This window comes from Lissotriton helveticus, chromosome 2_1 (genome assembly GCF_964261635.1).
Source record: "Lissotriton helveticus chromosome 2_1, aLisHel1.1, whole genome shotgun sequence".
Classification (NCBI taxonomy): Eukaryota; Metazoa; Chordata; class Amphibia; order Caudata; family Salamandridae; genus Lissotriton; species Lissotriton helveticus.
The window spans coordinates 556,955,005-556,976,156 of record NC_136059.1 but is presented as its reverse complement, the minus strand read 5'-3'; the positions used below and the strand labels follow the sequence as shown (position 1 = coordinate 556,976,156).

General features: G+C 42.9%; 1 protein-coding gene across 2 annotated transcripts in view; it reads left to right on the top strand.

Annotated features, from left to right (window-relative positions):
• The window catches only part of AGGF1 (angiogenic factor with G-patch and FHA domains 1), a 425,972-nt gene that overhangs the window by 195,693 nt on the left and 209,127 nt on the right, over positions 1 to 21,152 (top strand). For both annotated transcript variants that reach the window (XM_078675220.1, XM_078675222.1), the window contains exon 7: positions 4,805 to 4,916. In XM_078675220.1, coding sequence (XP_078531346.1) covers positions 4,805 to 4,916 — 112 coding nt within the window. The remainder of the gene's footprint in view (positions 1 to 4,804; positions 4,917 to 21,152) is intronic.

Here is a 21,152-nt window from a genome sequence, read left to right as displayed (position 1 = left end):
GATTGACAAAGACAGGAGATATGTGTTGATAACTGGGAAACTGTGTGGCAGAGATATAACCATAGGTAGTATCTACGCCCCAAACTATGATCAGTTAACTTTCCTGCGTAGACTTTCGGCCCAATTAACAGACCAAGCTCCGGAAGCCACAATTATAGTTGGAGATTTTCTCTGTGTGCAGGATGTAGCGTTAGATTGCTCACACCCCCCTCCCTGGGACTCAGCCACATCGCACATCATTGGGATTTCAGGAGTGGATGACCACTGGAGGTTGGTTGCCACTTAGAGGGTGCAGAATGCAACAGACAGGGAATAATCTTTCTTCTTCCCCCTCCTTCAACTACACACTAAGCTGGATGCTTTCCTCTGCTCTACAGATATTAATGAGACGTACATACATACTTAGTATCTGGGGTGCACCTGCTTGGATCATAGCGTGCTGCTGCTGTTCCATCAACCACCAAGAACTAGATGCCCGATCCCTATGTGGATGTTCAGACCAGATATGCTAGAAGACAGCCCATTCAAGGAATCCCTAGGCTCCTGTATCAAAACCTACTTCGCCAGGAATGCACACTGTGCCTCCACGGTGCTGGTGGAGTGGGAAGCATTTAAGGTGATAGTCAGCGGGCACTGCCTGAGTCAATCAGTCGGGGTGTGGAGCACTTTATGCAGAGAACTAGATGAACTAGAGAAGCGTCTCCAAACAATTGACAATAGACTTGGACTGGATGAGACAGCATTAAAGGCCCATGTTAAAAACTATATAGGAAACACAATCAATGGTGGACTGTAATTCTGTAACTAACCAAAAAATTAATTAAATAATAATTTTTGTTGATTTTAAACTTAATTCATCTTTTAGTGAAAACGTTTTTTCCTCCTGTTTTTTCATATATTTTATAGAAAGACGCATCAGATAAATATTAAAACTGTTCTGTGTATTTTCGACATGCTATTCCTATAGCATTAGTCTTTCTACTAATATTAATATTCATTCATGACAATGATATAAATTGATAACAGTTAGATCTGGGGGTCTCCAGTTGGCAATGGTATTCACCTTTGTCCAAATGGGGACCCTTACTCCTAAATCAGGATAAGGGGATTACACTCCTTAATAACCCCTGCTCACCCCCTTGGTAGCTTTGCACGAGCAGACAGGCTTATCTCAGAGGCAGTGTGTTAAGCATTTGTGAGTATACACAGTAATACAGTGAAAACACTATAGATGGACACAACACAGGTTTTTATAAAAATAAGTATTCATACAAACCAGAATGGGTTTATCCCTTTGCGATTTGCGTTTAATAAACAACTCACAGACCGGGAGTGGGAGAGGGTCTTGGCCTCCCCCAAGTCAATATTTCACAGCACGCGACCGAAGTACATTCAGTTCAACTATGTACACATGACTTACCTGACCCCCGCAAAGGCTCAGATTTATACACAAAGGTAAGATGCGGACATGCCCTCGGTGCGATCAACAAGACGTTGACTTTATCCACATGATTTGGAAATGTCCGATACTGACCCCCTTCTGGACAGAGGTGGTGCAGCGGACAGGGGCCACACTGGGGAGGGAGTTGGACAGCTCTGTGGAGGTGTGCTTGCTGGGTCTCTTTCCCCGCCCGCCGAAGCGAAAAGTAAGAAATAAATTCATTGACCTGGTCATTACCCTTGCCAAGAGACGGGTGACGCTGTCTTGTAAAGACAGAAACGAGCCACAAATGAAGAACTGGAAAAGAGACCTCACTCTGTGGGCTGAAGCAAAGGGGAGGGCACACCTTTGGGAAGAAGTGAAGGGAGTGTGCAAGTGACCCATGGCGGACCAATGGAGGGAGCTGGTAAGGGCTTGAGATAGCCTAGAGCTAGCAAATGAGGAACCTGACTGAGAGGGAGCGGCAGGGGCCTCAGGTCGAGTACCTGAACAGACATAGCTGAGGGGGAACGTATAAAGTAGGCAAAGTAATCTCAAATAGGAGGGAACATATGGTATGCAGTATGTCATAAATTAGGAAATCGCGCACCTGACATGGGGGTTTAACAACACAGGCCCTGAACCTAGTATAGACTCTACACACACTCCAAGGTACCCCAGTATATAGCTTAGCACAAAAAAAACATATGCGGAAATAAGTTAGATGCGTTTAGTAAGTTACATTGGGTTCAGTTAAGTTTATAGCTGGCATCCAAACAATGTGGAGATATAGGAGAACGGGCACTGAGTAACCGCAAAGAGAGACAAATGAGATCTAGACAGCAAAGTAGGCAACAACCCCCAAATTAGTGGTCATATAACATGATCATAAATAAATTGGAAAACTCCGAGCAGAGACGGTATGAGACACTGTTTACCTAACGCTGTTGAGATGTAAATTTTACAGATGTAAAGCTGTCACGGAATGTCATGATTGATATGCATGTATCCTGAAATGTGTTGGAAAAACATTGGAAATACCAATAAACAAATGTTTATAGCCTACTCCAGTTTGATGGCGTCCTGGCAAAATATACGCTTAGAGCCACAGAAGGCAGTGAGCATGTCAGCCTAATAGGCTGAGGTCCCATACTTTTGACTTTGCAGATGATCCCACTGGTTTTGAAGATTTTTCAGGCCAGCAAGAGAGCCAGTAGAGATCCAGCAGGTTTTACGTTATATGATTGTATTTCTGAAGGCTGTTGATGAAACCTGCTATAGCATGGAGGATGCTCTTAAGGTGGCCTGTGTGGCGTCTGGAAGGCCCAGGTGTGAAATGCAGGTATTTTCTTTTCATAATTACTATGCTCCTGTTGATGGTTCGTCCCAAGTAATTAACTGAGGTAAATAGGAAAGCCATGGAGGTTTCTTTGGAGGAACTAGCCTAGGATAACATGAAAGATGTTATGCCTTCCCTGTGAGACGGAGGTATTTTATTTTCAGTCCTCCAGGCCTGTTATAAGGCAGCACAACACATTGTCAAGCACAATTGTGAGACCTCTCCCTGTAGGGTACAAGATCTAGTCTGGGCCTACGACAGACCCAAGACCTGCTGACCTTCAGTAGGCTACTGAATACCTGGCTGTTCGACCAGTAGCGCCTCCCCCCCCTTTCTTTCCCCAGCACCTTGAGACCCTCACGGGTAAGTAGTGCGATCTACAAGTTCTTGATTGATTGATTGATTGATGATCAGGAGGCATACTTTTCTTCTTCTGCAATACAATACTGCTGCTTCATCAATGGTGGATGGATGGATGGCACCTAGAGAAAAAGGGGCTAGCTTTTTAAGATGGGACAATTTATCAATATGGAATTGTAAGAGTGGAATTGAATTCTAGGCAGTGGAGAATTGCCTGTTCTCTTGAGATTAAAAGAGTTTCTAGAGAGTACAATGGCAGCAAAATTATAGAAGCAATGGATGCCTTTAACACATGCATTGATTGCATACAGCTAATCTTAAAACTATCGAAGTGTTTTGTGTGGGAAATTCAAATGGGGATGGCTCAATGAAATGAGTTCTGGGCTCATATTTAGTTGAGGTCTTCCCACGGGGCTGCAGATAAGCAATTAGTATGGCCTTCAAGATTCTTGTGACATAACATTGTGATCCATGGTGCATCTCTGAGACGTTTGCTAAGAAAGGAGGGAGAGGATTAATGCTATCACACACACCTAGATGGCTCCAGTTAGCTAGATTTCAAATGTTATTTATGATTCTTACAATCTAACTCAGTGAATGTTCTAAAATGATTGCTCAGTTGCTTGCTATGGGAAGAATTGTGTTGACCCAATTTTGGAAATGCTCAATCCTTCCCAGCAAAACTAATGGCTTGGTAAGGCATGGGAAGATTTACACCATGGAGATAATGACACCGTGAGGTTTGACCGGAGCAGTGAAAGTTTCTGGAAGGCTGTAAACTGTTCCTGAGTAAATATTCTAGTGCCCTATAAAAAGCTGGATATCATGAAATGAATTTGTACATTAGCAACAGTGGAGTTGGATCTAGATCACACATGTTGTAATTGAAATCAGTGGGGGAAACTGAGGGATTTACCAAGAGAAAGAACGTGTGCAAGACGTATGGGTAAGCCATAGCCCTACAAGGGATATGACAGGAGCATTGGAGCTACCTGTGCTCCCTGGAATGATTCATTTCATTGCCTTACATGTCTGTGCCCTCTTTCTTATTTCTTATTTGCTTTACTTTTCTCGATGTCTTTTTGCTGGATGGTTTGAATTTCCTATTGCAGTATACTAGGAAGTTGCTATGCCCTTTGGTCTTACTTGATGGATGTGTGACGACTATGATCTGAACATACTGATGGCCTGAAAAGGACCAACAGAATAAAGACTTCAAAGTGTGCATCCCTCCTATTGATTGATTTTTCAATGACAGGGGTTGGTCGGAAAAGGATTTGTGAAGGTACACAAAGGTGTTCTCTGTTTCTATATTATAATTTAAAAATCAAATCCTAAGCGAAGATACTGAGTGGTTGCTGTCCCTCCTCCCCTCATGGGGTGGCGAAAGGTGTTATGGGCGTCCGCTGAACCTGTGGACCCGGGCAGAGACATTGTAAGATGTAAAGTGTAGGAGTGTGATATGGGTAAATGTCACCTGGTGCAGTTTGAACTAGTCATCTCAGGGAAACTGTGTATCGCATCTGTGCATCTAGGATATTGCTGAAATGTTCTGTTGTCGGTAAGTATTATTTTACTTATCTATGCAAGGAAAATGCTATTAAATATAAATCAAAACCCTATAGAGAGCTAGGGAGAAATTAACGGTATATTATTGGTAATGCATTGTTCTTTTAATTACCCAGAAACGGCACATGCTTGGCCTCCTTGTATCCGGGTCATTGTAGTCAGATCACCTGTTTTAGAGACGGCGACGCTATTTATCATCACAGCAGTAAAGAAGGCCACTATTGGGAGGTAACTAATTATATGTAAATATCATCTTGTCTCTGTCTCCATGATGATGAATAAAGTGATATGTGATATTTCGGAATATTTGTATCGTACTTCACTTCTCAATCCATTCAAATGTACTACTGTGACAAAATGAAAAATATCTGGACTAAAACCTCATAACTTACATTAACAATTCACAGCACATCAAAACGGCCGCGTATGCGGATGATGTTCTTATCTTCTCAGAAGATATAGAAAGAGCAATTCCTGCTATTTCTCACATTATCAAAGAATTTTCTCTTGTTTCAGGGTATACTTTAAACAAAGACAAAACTAAAATGTTCCCTCTTAATCGGTTATGCTTTTCTTCTCACATGGGAGATACGTTATACAAGTGGCAGTCTGAGCGGCTTTAATACTTAGGGACTTAGTTTTGTGCGACTTTGTCGGATACCGTATCTTATAATAAATCTCAAGTATTTGATAAAGTGAAAAAGCTTTTGGAGACCTGGTCGTCTAAGTTCATCTCATGGTGGGGACGTCTCCAGACATTGAAAATGATGATAACTCCCATTTTCAACTTTGTGTCATCGATGCTCCCTATCAATCTCTCCTCTTCTTTTTTTCATGAAATGGGTGTGATCACCTCTAAATTTCTCTGGAATGACAAACGTGCTAGGATCGCGTACAAATAATTGAGGAAATCTCATGATATGGGTGGTTGTAATTTCCCAGATTGGAGCTTATATCAGTCGGCGTTCTTATCCTCTCAGGGGGCTCTATGGTTTTCTTTTGATACTAGGCATATTCCGTCATGGCTGTATATTGAACAATATTTCTGTTCTCCCTTACCTACCTCTGCCTTGATGACTGCGTCTACATTGACTTTCCCCTTCTCTGGACGTATCATATCGGACATCATTTTGGCATTGAAAAAAATTGATAGGAGAGTGTCCTTACACATTCAAAACTCTAGATGGTCCTCTTTGTGGCACAATCCTAGGATTAAGATTCAGGTGGACGCGTAGACAAGGTTACACTGGGTCAACAAAGGCATTACATTGGTCAAGCATTTCTAAGATGTTAACAATGATCCTTTACCTTTCTCTACGTTGGCCTCAATATATAGTCTCAATAATATTGATTTCTATTCATTCCTTAAAATTAAGGTAGCTTTGTTCAAAAGTACTTTTTATCCGGACTCAAATACTGTTTCTCTCCTACAGCTTTGGGGTAAGGCAGGACATGTTGCTTCTAATATATATAAGCTTTTGTTTATCACTTCGACTTTACTTTCTACGGTTACACAGCTCAAATGGATACACCATTTTGATTCTGATGTATTCAAACATATTACACTGGACGCTTGGAAAACCATTGGGAAATTTTCCCTACCTAATAAAATTGCTCCTTCTCTAATTCAATCAAAGTTTTTCACCATCAATCTTCTACATTGGAACCCAGCTCGTCTGTATACACTGAAACTTAAAGATGATAATCTTTGCTGGAACTGTAAAAGCGCTGCTGGTACCTCTCCGCGGTGCTCACACTTAAGTGGAGGAGGGACAATATACCCCTTTTATCTCTTCTGGTGTCTGGAGATCCCTTGATAAATTTATCTATTTAGCCTCTCAGGGTCTGGTGGCTCAGTATCCTTTTATCACTGCTGATTGATTTTCCCTTTTCTTTTAGTAAGGCTGGAGTACCTTTCTCTTTTCCTCTTCTTTCTCTCTCTCTATCTTCTTATTCTTTTCTTTCCTTTTTCTCTTCTTCTTTCTCTCTTCGTTTTTCTTTTTTCTTGTGGGTCTTTTTATGCATCCTTCTGTGATAAATTATTCTTACTTAAATGTAATACAAATGAAATGACATGATTAGGTTCTTATTTATCTGTTTTATTAGGGTTTATCCATTATATATATATTATTGCTCATATTTAGTCTTTTTATTAATAATTTATTGTTCAAGATGTTGTATATACATTTTTTTTATGTATTACATGTTGTAGTACCTTAATTATTTATACTCTCTCTTAAATTAATAAGAAAATTGAACAAAAATAACTTACATTAACAACACGTGTATTCATTTAACCATAGACAACCAAATAAAACAGTACAATATTCAAAACAGTGCTTTTAATAAGCATTTTCCTTGAAAATAAAGGGCTTTTGTTCCAGACAACTAAACCCTGTAATGATTACACTGTAGATAGTGTATAATTATTTGAAAGTAGCATCTAGTGCCATTTGTAAACCACTTATTGTGGTCTAGATTGACAGCTAAGATATTACCAAGCAATGTTATCAACATCACTAGAGAGGGGCTTTGGCTATGCCCAAAATGTTGAGGATTAGGAGTACATGTTTTGATTGGGCAGAGGTTGTGTGCTTCCACAAAAAAAGTGCTTGCCCTCCACCCAGCTGTGTCCATTTTGTTTATGTATCAAGCTGTCCGATATTGAACTTTCAGGGCCACACAGACATTGTAATGCTATTAAAGTGTCCTAGATAACTAGATAATTTATGGTGTTTTTCTTTGGCAGTAGCACAGATCGGAGGAGGGCAGACATGGGTGTTTACGACTGGCTTGACAGTGCACCTGTCAACACCTGAACCACGGCGGCAATTCCGCAGTGGTGCGGGGCATTCCATTGAGTGGGCAGGGCCACGTCGGCCAACGGACGTGCGCAGCACTACGGAGGTAGTGCTCGCGACGACCGTTGGCCGATGGGCGCAAGGAAAGGGTTAACCTACACAAATATTATTGCTTAATTCTTTGCTTCCACTGAAATACATATCCATTCCCATTCTATTCACTTGTAATGTTTCACATTACCACACAGCATTCCTTTAAAGCCAGAACTTTTGGTATTGTCAATGCTTGGTTTTGGGCTTCTGGTTTATCTTCCTGTTAGGAGAGCCCATTCATACACTGTTACTGTAACCTGTATAATCATTTTATCTAATGAGTGTAATAATATAAGTCTGGAAATGAAACTCATGCAAAGTGTAAATCAAAGTTTATATATATCACCCTCTCATTAAAGCATGGCCTGGTCTGAGAAAGCGTAATTAACATTCCTTTATTGCACCTTAACTCAACACTCACTCACACTCAAATCCTGGAGCCTTATACATGCCAGTTAATAGGCTCTAATTTCACCACTTTAGGGTGCTTTGAGCAGCTAGGTTTTTTTATGAAGATGTATTAATAAGTTCTAAGTCTCATCACTGTGGGGAAATTATCGGCTACAGAGCAGATGAATAAGGGCCTGCAGAGAGTTTGTAGGTCATGCTGATAGGCTTGTGCTCTTGCGGTGAGGAAGGATGTGGTTACAAAAACAGGTAACACAATAGGGTGTATAACTTGGAGATAGAAGAGGGAAATGATTTGAAAGGCAACACATATACTAACAACCAAGAGATGCAAAATTAAATTTAGGATATATTGAAAAATGTACCTGTAGTCAGGGCAAAGGGGATTATTGATTAGGCTCTGCAAAGCACACAGAAACATTTTACCTTGCACATCAGCTGATTTGACCAAAGTTGCCAATTACGACAAATATCCCTCCTTCCCTACCCAGACAATGCCCTAGAAAAAGCCATCAACAAGCGCTTCTCCGACCACCTTGCCAAACACCAACTACTCAACCCCACACAATCAGGATTCAGATTCAATCACAGCATGACCACCGCCCTTATAGCAACAACAAATTACATCTGGAGGGTCCTCCATGAAGGGGAAACCGCATCCCTCATTCTTCTAGACCTACCAACCTTCAACTTGATAGGCTCAAGAAGACAGAGCATTCAACTCTGTCTTCCAGCCCCTTCTGATCCCAACAACTCCGCAAAGCACGCATCCAGAGCTTTATCCTTGAATGGATCTGCTCCTTCCCCACAGGAAGAACCCAAACTGTCAACATGTCCTCCTAGACCTCTGAAGATTTTATTTGCGGAGTCCTGCAGGGCTCCTTGCTCTGCCCAGTGCTCTTCAAAACATTTACATAACCCCTGGCCAATGTCATATGAGCTCACAACATAAACATACTCTTTTACAAAGACGACACACAACAGATACTGTCCCTCTCGGACAAAACACCCAACACCAGGAACAAGTTCACCATATGCATGACAGAAGTAGCCACATGCATGAAATCAAATTGCCTCAAATTATAGTCGGATAAGACTGAGGTGGAAAACGGCTTTCTATGGGAATCCACCTGGTGGCCCACTCGCATTGAACCCACCTGCATACCGTGAAAGAAACTTTGGAATCGTCATAGATGACAAACTGAAAGTGATTGCCCAAGTCAATGCAGTGGTATTGTCCTGTTTAAACACCCTAAGGATGCTGAAGAAAATGTTCAAGTGGCTACCAGACAGCTCTAGGAACACAATAACCCAAGCCCACATCACCAGCAGACTAGATTATGGAAATACTCTATACACAGGAATTAAGAACCAACTCACAAGAAGACTGCAGACCGTCTAATACGCATGAGCCAGACTAGTCCTCAACCTCCTATGCCGAGCCCACATCACACCTTACCTTAGAAAACTCCCCTGGCTCCAAATGTACACATGCAAACACTTCCGCCTCCTCACCCACACCTGCAAAGCACTCCACAGCACAAGCCTAGTCTCCCTAAACAGCCTCATTAACTTCCACAAACGCTTTAGACACGTGCGATTTGCCATTCTCTCATTAGCACACACCCCACATATACACAGAAGCAGAGCAGGGGGCTGCACCTTCTAGTACCTGGACCCTAAAACCTGGAACAACCTCCCACGACTCCTCACAGCCTCTTCCTCTCTTCTTGACTTTCACATGAAGCTGAAGACCTGGCTTATTGATAAAGCCCCCAGTGTTGGCCTCCCACTCCTACTACAGAGCACCTGGATACCATCACAGGTGAGTAGCGCGCTATAAAAACACTGATAACATAATTCAAATGATGCAATCTTGCCTGGCGGACCAAAAATGGCTGCATGTGGTTTGGCCTCCAGCCTTTGACCAGATTCTAATATGCAACGGAGTCATGTTGAATCCTGGCCTTTTCATCAATGAAGTTGTAATTCAGAAATCCCCAGATGCTACACTGACCTTGTAGACTACCACCCAGAACCTTCACTGTCATCAAGTTGAAGAGATGTTATATCTAGTGTTTCAACAAATATTCTTTTAACATGTCAAGAGGAAACCCCGATTCACTTCTTGTTTTATTTGGCTTTGTCAACCCTACAAAATGTCTTATTATATGCACATTTCACAGAATCTTTCGCTCTTACTTTTAAGGGTCGCTATCATCAACAGTTTTTTTGAAGGCTTAAGAAAAATATATGGCCAAAGGAACAGCTCTTGTACTGAAGCATAATATAGTATTTTCTGAGTTAATATGATTTAACCCTATGCCTGGAACATGTTTTTAATTTTTTACTTGTCACAAGGCTTTTCTATTTGTTGTGGTGCCATCAGTGAGAATGGAGTCATGCGTTCTTTGTAGACCAGTTATTCAGTTTATCACAGTGATAAGATGTTACTCACCTCTATAGCCAAAAACAACACAAAATGTGTTTGCAGCCACTTCACAGGTACGCAGTTCTTTCTTAGCTACACAATAAGGAAATTGCCAAGTACATTATATACTTTACCAATAAGGCCATCTCTATGCAACTTGAAGTAATAACATAGTGTCTACCTGTCTGCACCACATGACCATTTTACCGAGCCTATCAAGTTCTTTCACCTTATTATGAGTGGCTTTGTGAAAACATATATAGCAAGGCTGCTGCAATTCTTTCGAATATTTGAAGCAACTATTCCCCATTTTATAATTGAGTATTTCGGCCTTCTTTAATTATAAAAACCTCAATAAAGTCCCCAAAACAGGGAAAAAACATGTGTTGACTTTCTATAACCCAGAAAGACAAGGACTTCCACTCCTCCTTAAATGTCAATGATGACATTTATGATGCTATATATGGAATGTGTTGTATGCCCAAACTGAAAACAATGAAATGGCACTCCACTGTGATTTCAGATTGTGCGTTTATTCAGTGCAACTAATATAAATTTCTCGATAAAGGCTTTTGTAAAGCTGAAATGCGATCTCTTAATCGCACAGAATAAACCCTTGTGAAATTTCAGTGGGGTGCCATTTCATTGTTTTCGGTTTGGGCAGTTCCAAAGGGTCCTGCAGCTCGCCTCAATTACCGGCATCGCCAGAGTGGATGAAATTGCTCCCTCCAATGACTTTGTCGATGCCGTAATGTTTTGTATACTGTGCAGTAAGTTGTGCACTATGTTGAATATTCTTTTACATTGTTGCATTTAATTGCTTGGTATGTTATCATAAGTATTTGTAATACAGTTAATGTAATTGCTGTTCTAATCTTTACTAGAATTCGACAACTATCATACTTACATATGGATATGAAGGGCTGGTAAATGATTTAATACACCCTAGGGTTACAATTAGTTTTTCTGGGTTAAGCCCCCTATTTGAATAAACTACAATCTAATAGATTGCAACTTTTATGTTGGGCAGATTAAGTGTCGCTACAGTTTCCTTGTAACAGATGCTTTACTCCCCACCCACCCTCTTCTTAGCTTGAAAATGTGTTGGATTTCTGCGTTAAACAATAACCTTGTGCAGGTCACAATACATGCTCCGGGAATGGCCTTGCAATGTCTTGTAGAGTCTTACTCCATTTCTAGGGATGGTGGTTTTAGCCAATCCTTGTCCCATGAAAACAATCCCACTTGGCAGGAAGAGGCGAACTACTGCTTTCAACCTGGGAACATTTTTGGGACCACAGCTCGTTTTGCTCCTGTTGGGGAAGTAGCTTGTACCAGCTAGTTGAGTTGTCTACCTCCTGTGGATTCCTTTAACATTCAGACCAGGCTTGCCCTTCTCAGTCATGATTGATTCAAAAGATAGAGAACCTCTAGAAGGCTACTAACTTGATGAATACAGGGCATTCTGTTAAGAAGTGGAAGATGCTATGTTTATGTAAGGGACCTCCTAAGAAATTGATAGTACTCCCATGTCCTAGACAGTAGCTCAGAGGTTGCAAAGTTCCAGTAGCAGTTAAGCTCACTTGCCATGCTGAACCCCCGGGAGGTGTCACCAGTCAAATGAACAACTCTCACCTCCCTCCCTCTATTCAATCCTGTCACTCCTTAGCTCTAGTACACTATGTTTGTCACTGTCAACACTTCTGGCAGCTTAGACCTTCAAACAATTCAGAGGGTTATGACGGTGATCTTGGATCTTGCAAATAACATACTCGGTTAAGAGCTTTCCCAACACTCCAGGCATTAATGTATTACATTGCCAGGCCTCTTTGGCCAGGGATATTCTTTGGTTGTATGCTTGTCTGCAAAGTTTAATTGAAGATATTTGACACTATCCCTAGCATATAGAGTCAAATATTCGGTCATCCTTCCGGCATGCTCAGAGAGCTAATACACACGCTGGATAGGGTAACGGTTTCTGCTCCAATAACGTTTGATCATTTCTCTATTCATTTAATATATGGGCTAGGAATTCCAACTCCATCCCATCTTAACCAATTGAGCATAGCGCCTTTTGACTGTGCTCTTGAAGCTTCCTCATTCTGAAGTCTTCATCGCTGAATTCAGAAATATGTGTGCTTCAGTATTAGGCTTTTATGCTGTGTTCCCTCTGTCCATTTCTTCTATTCTCTTGCCGTGGAATCTAACATCAGGAAGCTCTTTCGTTCAAAACAATAGCTTTGATCCTCACAACACTGCACTCATAGAAGACTACATTATGATTGCCTTTGCATCGGTTAAGTGCGTAAATATGGGTATAAGATCAAACGACTGCTCAACCATATACTAGATTGTATTTGAAAAGATGATGCCAAGGAATCTCTCTTCCTTAATCCTGAAAGTGTGGAAATAAGTTTACAAAATGTAGAGATTTAACTTGCATTTTCTTTCTGGCAGCCTCTCGTCCTCTTTTAAGAGATGATAGACAGAACCAGGGATCTTCTACCTTTTAACCATCTTCTTCATATGTGATGCAGAAAAAGTTGCTTTAGAAACCATATTTGCAATAAGGATTGCCTCCTGTGCATCCCATTGCTCTTTGTTACGGTGTAAATTCCTGACTTGTCAGTGTACATTGCACCACAGCCAAAGCAGTGTTTGTGATGTTCTTTAGCATGTACCAGTCATGGTGACTGTGAGGGCCTGCTCAAGTGCATTTTTCAAGGACTATGCTCTTGATGTTCAGCATTCTGTGTGCTGTTCGTCTATGAACTTTTCAGAAGCTTGCTTGCTAAGGTTTTTTATTCTAACTCTGCATATCTCAACCGATACGTTGTGGAATGTACCTGCAGATTGAGTCCTGAAGCAAGCTAAAGGTCGAATGACCGAGATAAGCCAGTCCAGGTGAAAAGTGACAAGGTGGTGTAGGTGTTAGTGAGGATCAGTGGATCGCTGGTTGTGCGATGGTGCATACCTCAATAGTGTGATTGTCAAGGTAGTTGGGGGCAGATTGTTTATTGATTTGTGTATTAGTAACCTATATAATGGTCTATGTTTGTCTTTTAGCCAATCTGCGTGGTGCCGACACATGTGCATGGGGGATATTTAATAAAAAAACAGGTTGCAAATTGAGAACCTTATATAGTTGAGTGTAAGAGTTAATATTTACCTCTATGATAAGTAATGGACTACTTCTTATCCTTAGGATCCTATTCTCAACAGTCAGTCTTCATTTTTTTTTAAATGTTATTATTAATTCAAACTTTCATCGACAGTTATGATACCAAGTAAATATTGATTATACATTTCTATCATTGTACATAGTTGGATACACATCTTCTATCAGTATATTACTATCACAATTATCCGCTCTCAGTTATATCATTCCTCGCGGTTGTTTCATTATCCTATTCCCCTTCCATCTCCTCGTACGAACTTTCAACTACAGATTCCTGCAACAGATCACACGGGTCTCCCCTGAAGCTATTCCAGGCCGCCCAGATCTTATTCCACTTACGCAGGCTTCCTCTATTCGCATATACTGTTCGCTCCGCAATCATTGTGAGGTCCATATTCCTACACCACAATGCCAGCGTCGGCATCTCCACCGCCCCCCATTTCTGCGCTATGTCTCTCTTGGCAATCATAAAAGCCAGTGTGGCCCAGGTCTGTCCATCGCGTGTAAGGTTGTTAGGATCCCATATGTTTAGGAGACATTTGCGTGGCTCTGGCAAAAGGGATAGTTCCAATGTTTGTGAGATTGTACGCAAAACTTGTCTCCAGTAGTCTACTATTGCTGGACATTCCCACAGAATGTGAAGAAAGGTGCCCTCCTCCCCACATCCTCGAAGGCAGTATGGATGTTGTGCTCTCTGTAATTTGTGTAATGTGGTTCTAGTGTAGTATATGCGGTGTACTATCTTGAGCTGCACCAGTCTAAGCTTGGCTGAGACTCCCACCTCTCTAGGAGATGCCAATGCTTCCAGCCATTCCGAATCGTCCATGTCTCCTATGTCTGTCGCCCACTTCTCTCGCAATGTTACTGTAGGGTCTGGCAGGTTCTTAAGTAGTTTTTTGTGTGTGAGCGATGTTGCTCGCTTCTGCATGAAGTCAGTGAGTAGACGGTCTTCTAATGGGGAAGCCTCCGGTACTGCTCTATCTGGGGGAATGGCTGTCAACAGTGCATGTCTAATTTGTATATATCTTTATGTTTCATTCGGGCCTAATTCATATTGTCGTTGTAGTTGGGTAAATGGAAGCACCGTGCCTTTATCCCATAAGTCACCCACTGTAGAGATGCCAATGTTATCCCACTGCGTAAATCCCTTACTGCTTCGTAGGTGCCCCAGGGCCTTGGTGTCCCAAAGTGGGGTAAGCTTGGTTATCACCCCGTTCCACCCCAGCTTCGCTTGCGCCATGTACCATATTGCGACTGTTTGTTTCGTGGGCCCCTCCAGTTTAGGGGCAAGCACTTTATTGTAAAGCACCGCTAGCATATTATTCGATCCCAACTGCACTCTATCTGCCCTATATGCTGGGTCATCTTGGGGAGCGTGTATCCACTGATTAAGGGTTTTTAGTTGCGCTGCCCAGTAATATAATTGTAGGTTTGGTAGCGCTATCCCGCCGTCGTACCAACTTCGGTGCAGTTTCACCTGCGCTATACGTGCTGGAGGGGCACCCCACAGCAGGGTTGATACTTGCGCTGTTATTTGTTTAAAGTACCTGGGTGGAATTGGATATGGTGCGTTGTCAAGCGCATAGAGAAATCTTGGCAGCGCCATCATTTTGTATAATGCTGCTCTCCCCAGAAGCGTCAGGGGCAATGACGCCTACTGCGTGACATCGCGTTTCAAACGTTCCAGGGGTGGAGCCAGATTTTCCGCAAAGAAGTCCGCTGTGTCTTTAGTAATGTGGATACCTAAGTATTTAAAGGCGTTCCCTGCCCGCACCAATGGGCACTCCATGGGAAGTGAGGGCTCTGGCCCCTGCAGTGTGTAGAGTACCGATTTGGACCAGGTCAGTCTTTATTTAGATAAGAAGGTAGAAGAGGAGGTAGGAACCTCCTCTTCTACCTTCTTGTCAAAGTAAAGACTCTACGTGTTAATATTGAAAAAAGACAGGATTCAAACTGGTGATAACTGTCATAATAAAGTATTAGCTTTGTTAAGATGTAATGCTAAAGTCCTGAGAACTGTTTATTCCAGCCTCTGTGACATTTCTGGTCAGTAAATATCAACATAACTAAAGGATGTTTGACATTACTATTTTAATAAAACCAAGGGCATTATAATTTGAAAGCAACATGCTGTAACATTTTTGGTAAAAGACTTTTGACTTGCGAAACCAGCATTGGACAAACCATTAAATCTCACCTTTGGGACCTATTGGCTCGACCAGTGGTTTTTAGTGATGCTGTACAGCATGGCTAAAGAGGAACCCAGAAAAATGGTGCTATAGCCCTGGTGCTGTTGTTTCATTTTGAAGGCCTGGCACCCTCCACAAAATGGTGCTTCTTTTAGGTCTCGCCTAGGCAGCACTTGCGCTGTCTCTTAAAGACATGCTGTATTCAGGATATAGGCATAAAGCTCTGTCCACTTTCCGCCCATCTTTTGAATTGGCTCCTGTCCCTGTTCGTTGTAAATGGTGGCTTTTCATTGGTCAATAGGCTAAGTAATTCCTCCTTAGTACTGCCCTGTCTCTTCTTGTAACCTCCCATGAGGACATCACCTGTTACATGTGTTGTTACTCCTTAGGTTTTAATTACAGCCTCAAGGCACTATTTTATTGAAAGGCTTCAGGCAGGACACACACTTGGTCCTAAGCTAGGCTGGACATAGCTGCAAGTGAGTGAAGTAACCACTGTTACTTCACTCACTAGAACATAGTACAACCTAATCCGAAATTAATGTAATAATTCTTTTGTCACATTTCACAGCTACCAGTTGTACATATGGACATAGCTATATGAATGTACTCGTAGTACTTTCTATGCATGCAATGCATTATGGGTGGGGTGGATTTACTATATCTTCTGTAGGGTGCAGTACCATATATGACCAATAAAGGTCCCCTTTTGGCAACATGGCTAGGTAAAATACATTGCAATTTATAATACCAATAACTCCAACTTTGTAGACATGGTGCCCTGCTCACTAGGGACCTCTAGGAGCAGCTTGCGGTAATGCACCTAGACATGCAGTGCTGGTGCCTTGCTCACAAGCGACCTCTAGGAGCAACTTGCGGTACTGCACCTAGACATGCAGTGCTGACGCCTTGCTCACTATGGACCTCTAGGAGCAGCTTGCGGTACTGCACCGAGACAAGCAGTGCTGGTGCCTTGTCACTTGGGACCTCTAGAAGCAGCTTGCAGTACTGCACCGAGACTTGCAATGCTGGTGCCCTGCTCAGTAGTGACCTCTAGAAGCAGCTTGCGGTTCTGCACCTAGACATGCAGTGCTGGTGCCTTGCTCACTATGAGCAGTTTGCAGTACTGCACCTAGACATGCAGTGCTGGCGCCTTGCCCACTAGGGACTTATAGGTGCAGTTTGTGGCACTGCACCTAGCATGCAGTGCTGGTGCCTTGCTCACTAGGGACATCTAGGCACAGCTTGCAGTACTGCACCTAGACATGCAGTGCTGGTGCCTTGCTCACTAGGGACCTCTAGGAGAAGCTTGTGGCACTGCACTGAGACATACAATGCTGGTTCCTGGCTCACTACGCGAGCATTTGCAATGCACTAAGTCTCGCATTACTGAAAGTATGAGCTATTGGCGTTGCATTATTATTTGTAACGCCAATACCTCAAAATATCAGTAATGCAAGACCTATTGCATTGCAAATGCTTGTTCTTTTTATTTATCAATCAGAGTTGTATCTGTAAATAAAAAAGTATTAGTGCAAAAGTGTTTTTCCCCAAATGCCGGTTGGGGAAACAACAGAGAGGTCCCAGGTGGGGGAAACAAATTGAGGGTGGGTGCAGAAGCAGCACTGAGGGCAGGGAGAAGTACATAGCATGGACAAGACAGAGCAGTGTGAAGCGGGGGGAGTTAGAAGCACATAATCGAGATAGCAAATAGGATGAGAAGCTTACAAGGGTGATGGTAACACAGAGGGGGTCTAGAGAATTCACCACAAAGTACCTCAGTGGGGTGAAAGAGAAATACATGAGGGAGACAGCTGGATAACACCTGCACTCTCAAGGAGTGCATAACCAACAAGGAAACTGTTGTTTTCTCAGAATCAGTAATGGAAAGCAAGCACTTGTTGTTTTGGTCAGCATAAATTGTCCCAAACAGAAACAATGAAATTTACATTTAAACATACATTTGGTAGTAACATTAAAGTTTCTTTAAGATATTGTGTTATTGATTGAGGGGTTGGCAGCCCCACCTAGGCAACAACTACAGTCCTTATCAGAGTTTATCACAGTAGTCACTAAGTTAACCTGTGCTTAACTCTCTGGTAGCCTGGCACAAAAGCAGTCAGGCTTAACTTAGAGCAGAAGGGCAGGGCAGCAGACTGTGTAGGAGGAGTTGTCTTGACGCTAGGCAAAGCCTTAGTGAAGCCATCAACAATGGTGAGAAAAGCTAGATTTCCAGGCTGAGGAAGCCGTCTTCGTTGTTGATGGGGAACCGGTCGTCTCCAAGCTCTTTGAAGGTTTTTACCTTTTGAATTAGACAACTTTATGGAAATCAGAAATCTCCAGTAGGACATAGCTGCAAAGAGTGGTCCAAGAGGCTGGATAGCTTTGCAGGGAGTTTTCGTTGAACAGGATTTGCGAAGAAGAATGTAGGGGGAACTCCCTTGAAGACAGGCTGACCGGTAATGCACATTTGGCATATCCGCTGGCAGGTTATGTATCTCTTAACACTTTGCATGCTCATGACGAGCTGAGCTCGTCATGAGGCACGGTGCTCCGGTGCTCATGACGAGCTCAGCTCGTCATGAGTCATGGAACGCTCGCATGTGGGGATAATTCCCCTGCTGTGCTGAGCGTTCCACGGGAACCGGTGCACCTGTGACGAGCTCAGCTCGTCATGAGCACAGGAACGCCGTGCCTCATGACGAGCTCAGCTCTTCATGAGCATGCGGGCACTGAGCGCGCCCCCCTCCCCCCAGCACAGCGGGGGTATTAACCGCCGCAACTAAGGGGTTAATCCCACTAAAGCTGAGAACAGTAGGCCAATCTCTTCTCCCCTGTCTTTTGGAAAGTGGCAGGAAAATGTTAATTCACAGCTTTCGATGTTCATTGAAGCTAAGAACCAACTCCATAGACCTCAATCAGGCTTCGTCTCCATTACAGCACTTCAGGTCGCTTCTCAGTCCATGCATCAGATTCTGGATCGGGGCGACATTGCAGCACTGCTGCTATTGGACCAGAGTGTAGCTTTTCACACCATATCCCACAACCTCCTTCTAGGCAGGTTGTGGAATTGCGGTGTTGGACACAAGGCACTATAGTAGCTTTAGTCTTTCTTGCAGGTCCGCTCTTTTGAGGTCATGCTGAAACCCTTTTGCTCTCTGTTTCTGTCACTGCAGCAGGGGGTGCCGCAGGTCTCCTCTTTGAGTCTTACCCTTTTCAACCTTTATCTGCACCCCCTGGCTGATATCATAGAGCACTATGGGTTTGACATCGTATCATACGTCAATGATACACTGCTGATTGTCACCTTGACACAGAATTCTGCTAGCACGGCAGTCTCTTTGAGAGCCTGTCTGAGGTGGCCCAATGGATAGACCTCAGTAGCCTATAATTAAATGCGGGTAGACGAAGGTCCTTATTCTGGGCAAGCAGCCATCAGTCTGGTCTACCAATTGGTGCCCATTTACTTTAGGCTCTCGTCCCTCACCATTGCCTAGGGTTAAACCCTAGCATTTGGTTTGATGAAAACCTCACCTCTGACAGTCAAATCACAGCTTTGGCAGGCAAATGCTTCTGGATTCTAAACTTCCTGAAGAACATAATTTGCCTTCTCCCTTAATCCGTCCACAAAACAGTGTTTCAGGCACTTGTTATCTCCATCTCCTGGCTGGATTCTTGTAACATCCTTTACCTGGCAGTCTCTCAGTGTTGGCTGATGAGATTCCAGCCTGTGCAGAATGACGTCGCCCGGCTGTTGCTAAATCTCCCAGTGGCCCTCTATGAGCTTGGCTTTGAGCAAAGTGCGTTGGCTCCCGATCAAGAAATGTCTTTCCTTTAAGGCTCTTTGTTATTGTTACAGAGCCTTTAGGACTACTGGGGCCAGCTACTTGTACCCTCTATCAGGCCTTGCTCTCCTACGAGGTCCTCTGAGTCCTTGTTGGGTCAAATTCCTTAAGTTAATAAGGTCCATATTGACGGCATCGCTTTCAGTTTTTTGGCACGCAAATTATGGAACTTTCTTCCGCTCTGTCTTAGGCAATCAGACACAGAGGCTCTGTTCCGTAAATATCTGAAACATGGCTTTTTAGATAGACTTCCTTGGGAGTTTATGACTTTGCAGCGCTGGGACACTTCTTCTATTATTAGTAGATCTTGTCCCTTTTCCGAGAGGTTTTTGTGGCAAAAAAAATTCTGGGTCCCAGCTTTTGTAGAAGTATCATTAACACCAACAGCAAGCACCCAGGACCTCGGATGGGGGGGGCAACACTTTGGCGTGGGGGTGAGGGGTGTAATCAATGGAAACAAAAATAATAATAAAATATATTACCAATATGATGACTAAAACACATCATTATAGAGCCGTGATTTTGGAAAATGGCAGAAGGGTCTCATGGTTCCTGAAATATTACCATCTCACACAGAAATTAGGGGGAGAGGGTATTCAACTCCACTACCCCAAACATCAAATTATAACCTCCACACACATAAAGGTAGTGAGGAACGTGAAAATGAAGGACAGATAAAGCATACAAGGACACACACAAAGTTTGTAAAAGTTGCCCTCACTCACACTCACAAGTGTGTGCGACATGCTTCATCATTGGGTCTGCTTACAATACATCCTGGCGTAGCCACACACAGGATGGAGCATAAGGGTGGGGGTAACATAAAACAGTACAGACAAACAAAAACAAAAGGTGGGTACACAATGTTACCAACCCAGACTGGAAAACGTGATAAGGACAAGTGCAGTGAAATTGTGAAGTTAAAACTGCCTCATGAGTACCCTACGTCTATACCTTTATTCCAGAGTCTGGATTAAAAAGTGAAGGGGTGGGTATATCTATGAGAATCGAGGACTCACATCAACCCCCCCGGACAAACTGCTAAAGTCAACATGTTTCGACCGATGTATTAAGTGCCCAAACTCAAGGGTCACGCCGGTCATCCTCAGGACTCCATATCCGTCCCGGTCCACCCTGTTACCTTAATTAGGTTGAAATCCAGGGAGAATGGCAGTATATACTGCTTAGTGGAGGGATTCCCTTTCACATCACGGGAAACATATACTGTGAACGTAAGAAACATACGATCAACATTATTGCAGAAGTAGTATACACTCATACCATTCACAAACGGCGTTCTTTTAAACCATATAGTACATTGTCCCCAAATCGCGGCCAAACTCGGTCGCGTGGTCATGTGATACATTGCCCCCAAATGCGGCCAAAATCTGTCACGTAATCACACTGGGTCCTGAATCGGTGTACCCAGTGTGCAGAGTGTTGATCATGGTTCCCAGGAGATTAAAAACAACACCCCATCCCCCCCCTCCCCCGCGGAGACTCGGCAAAAAGAACTATC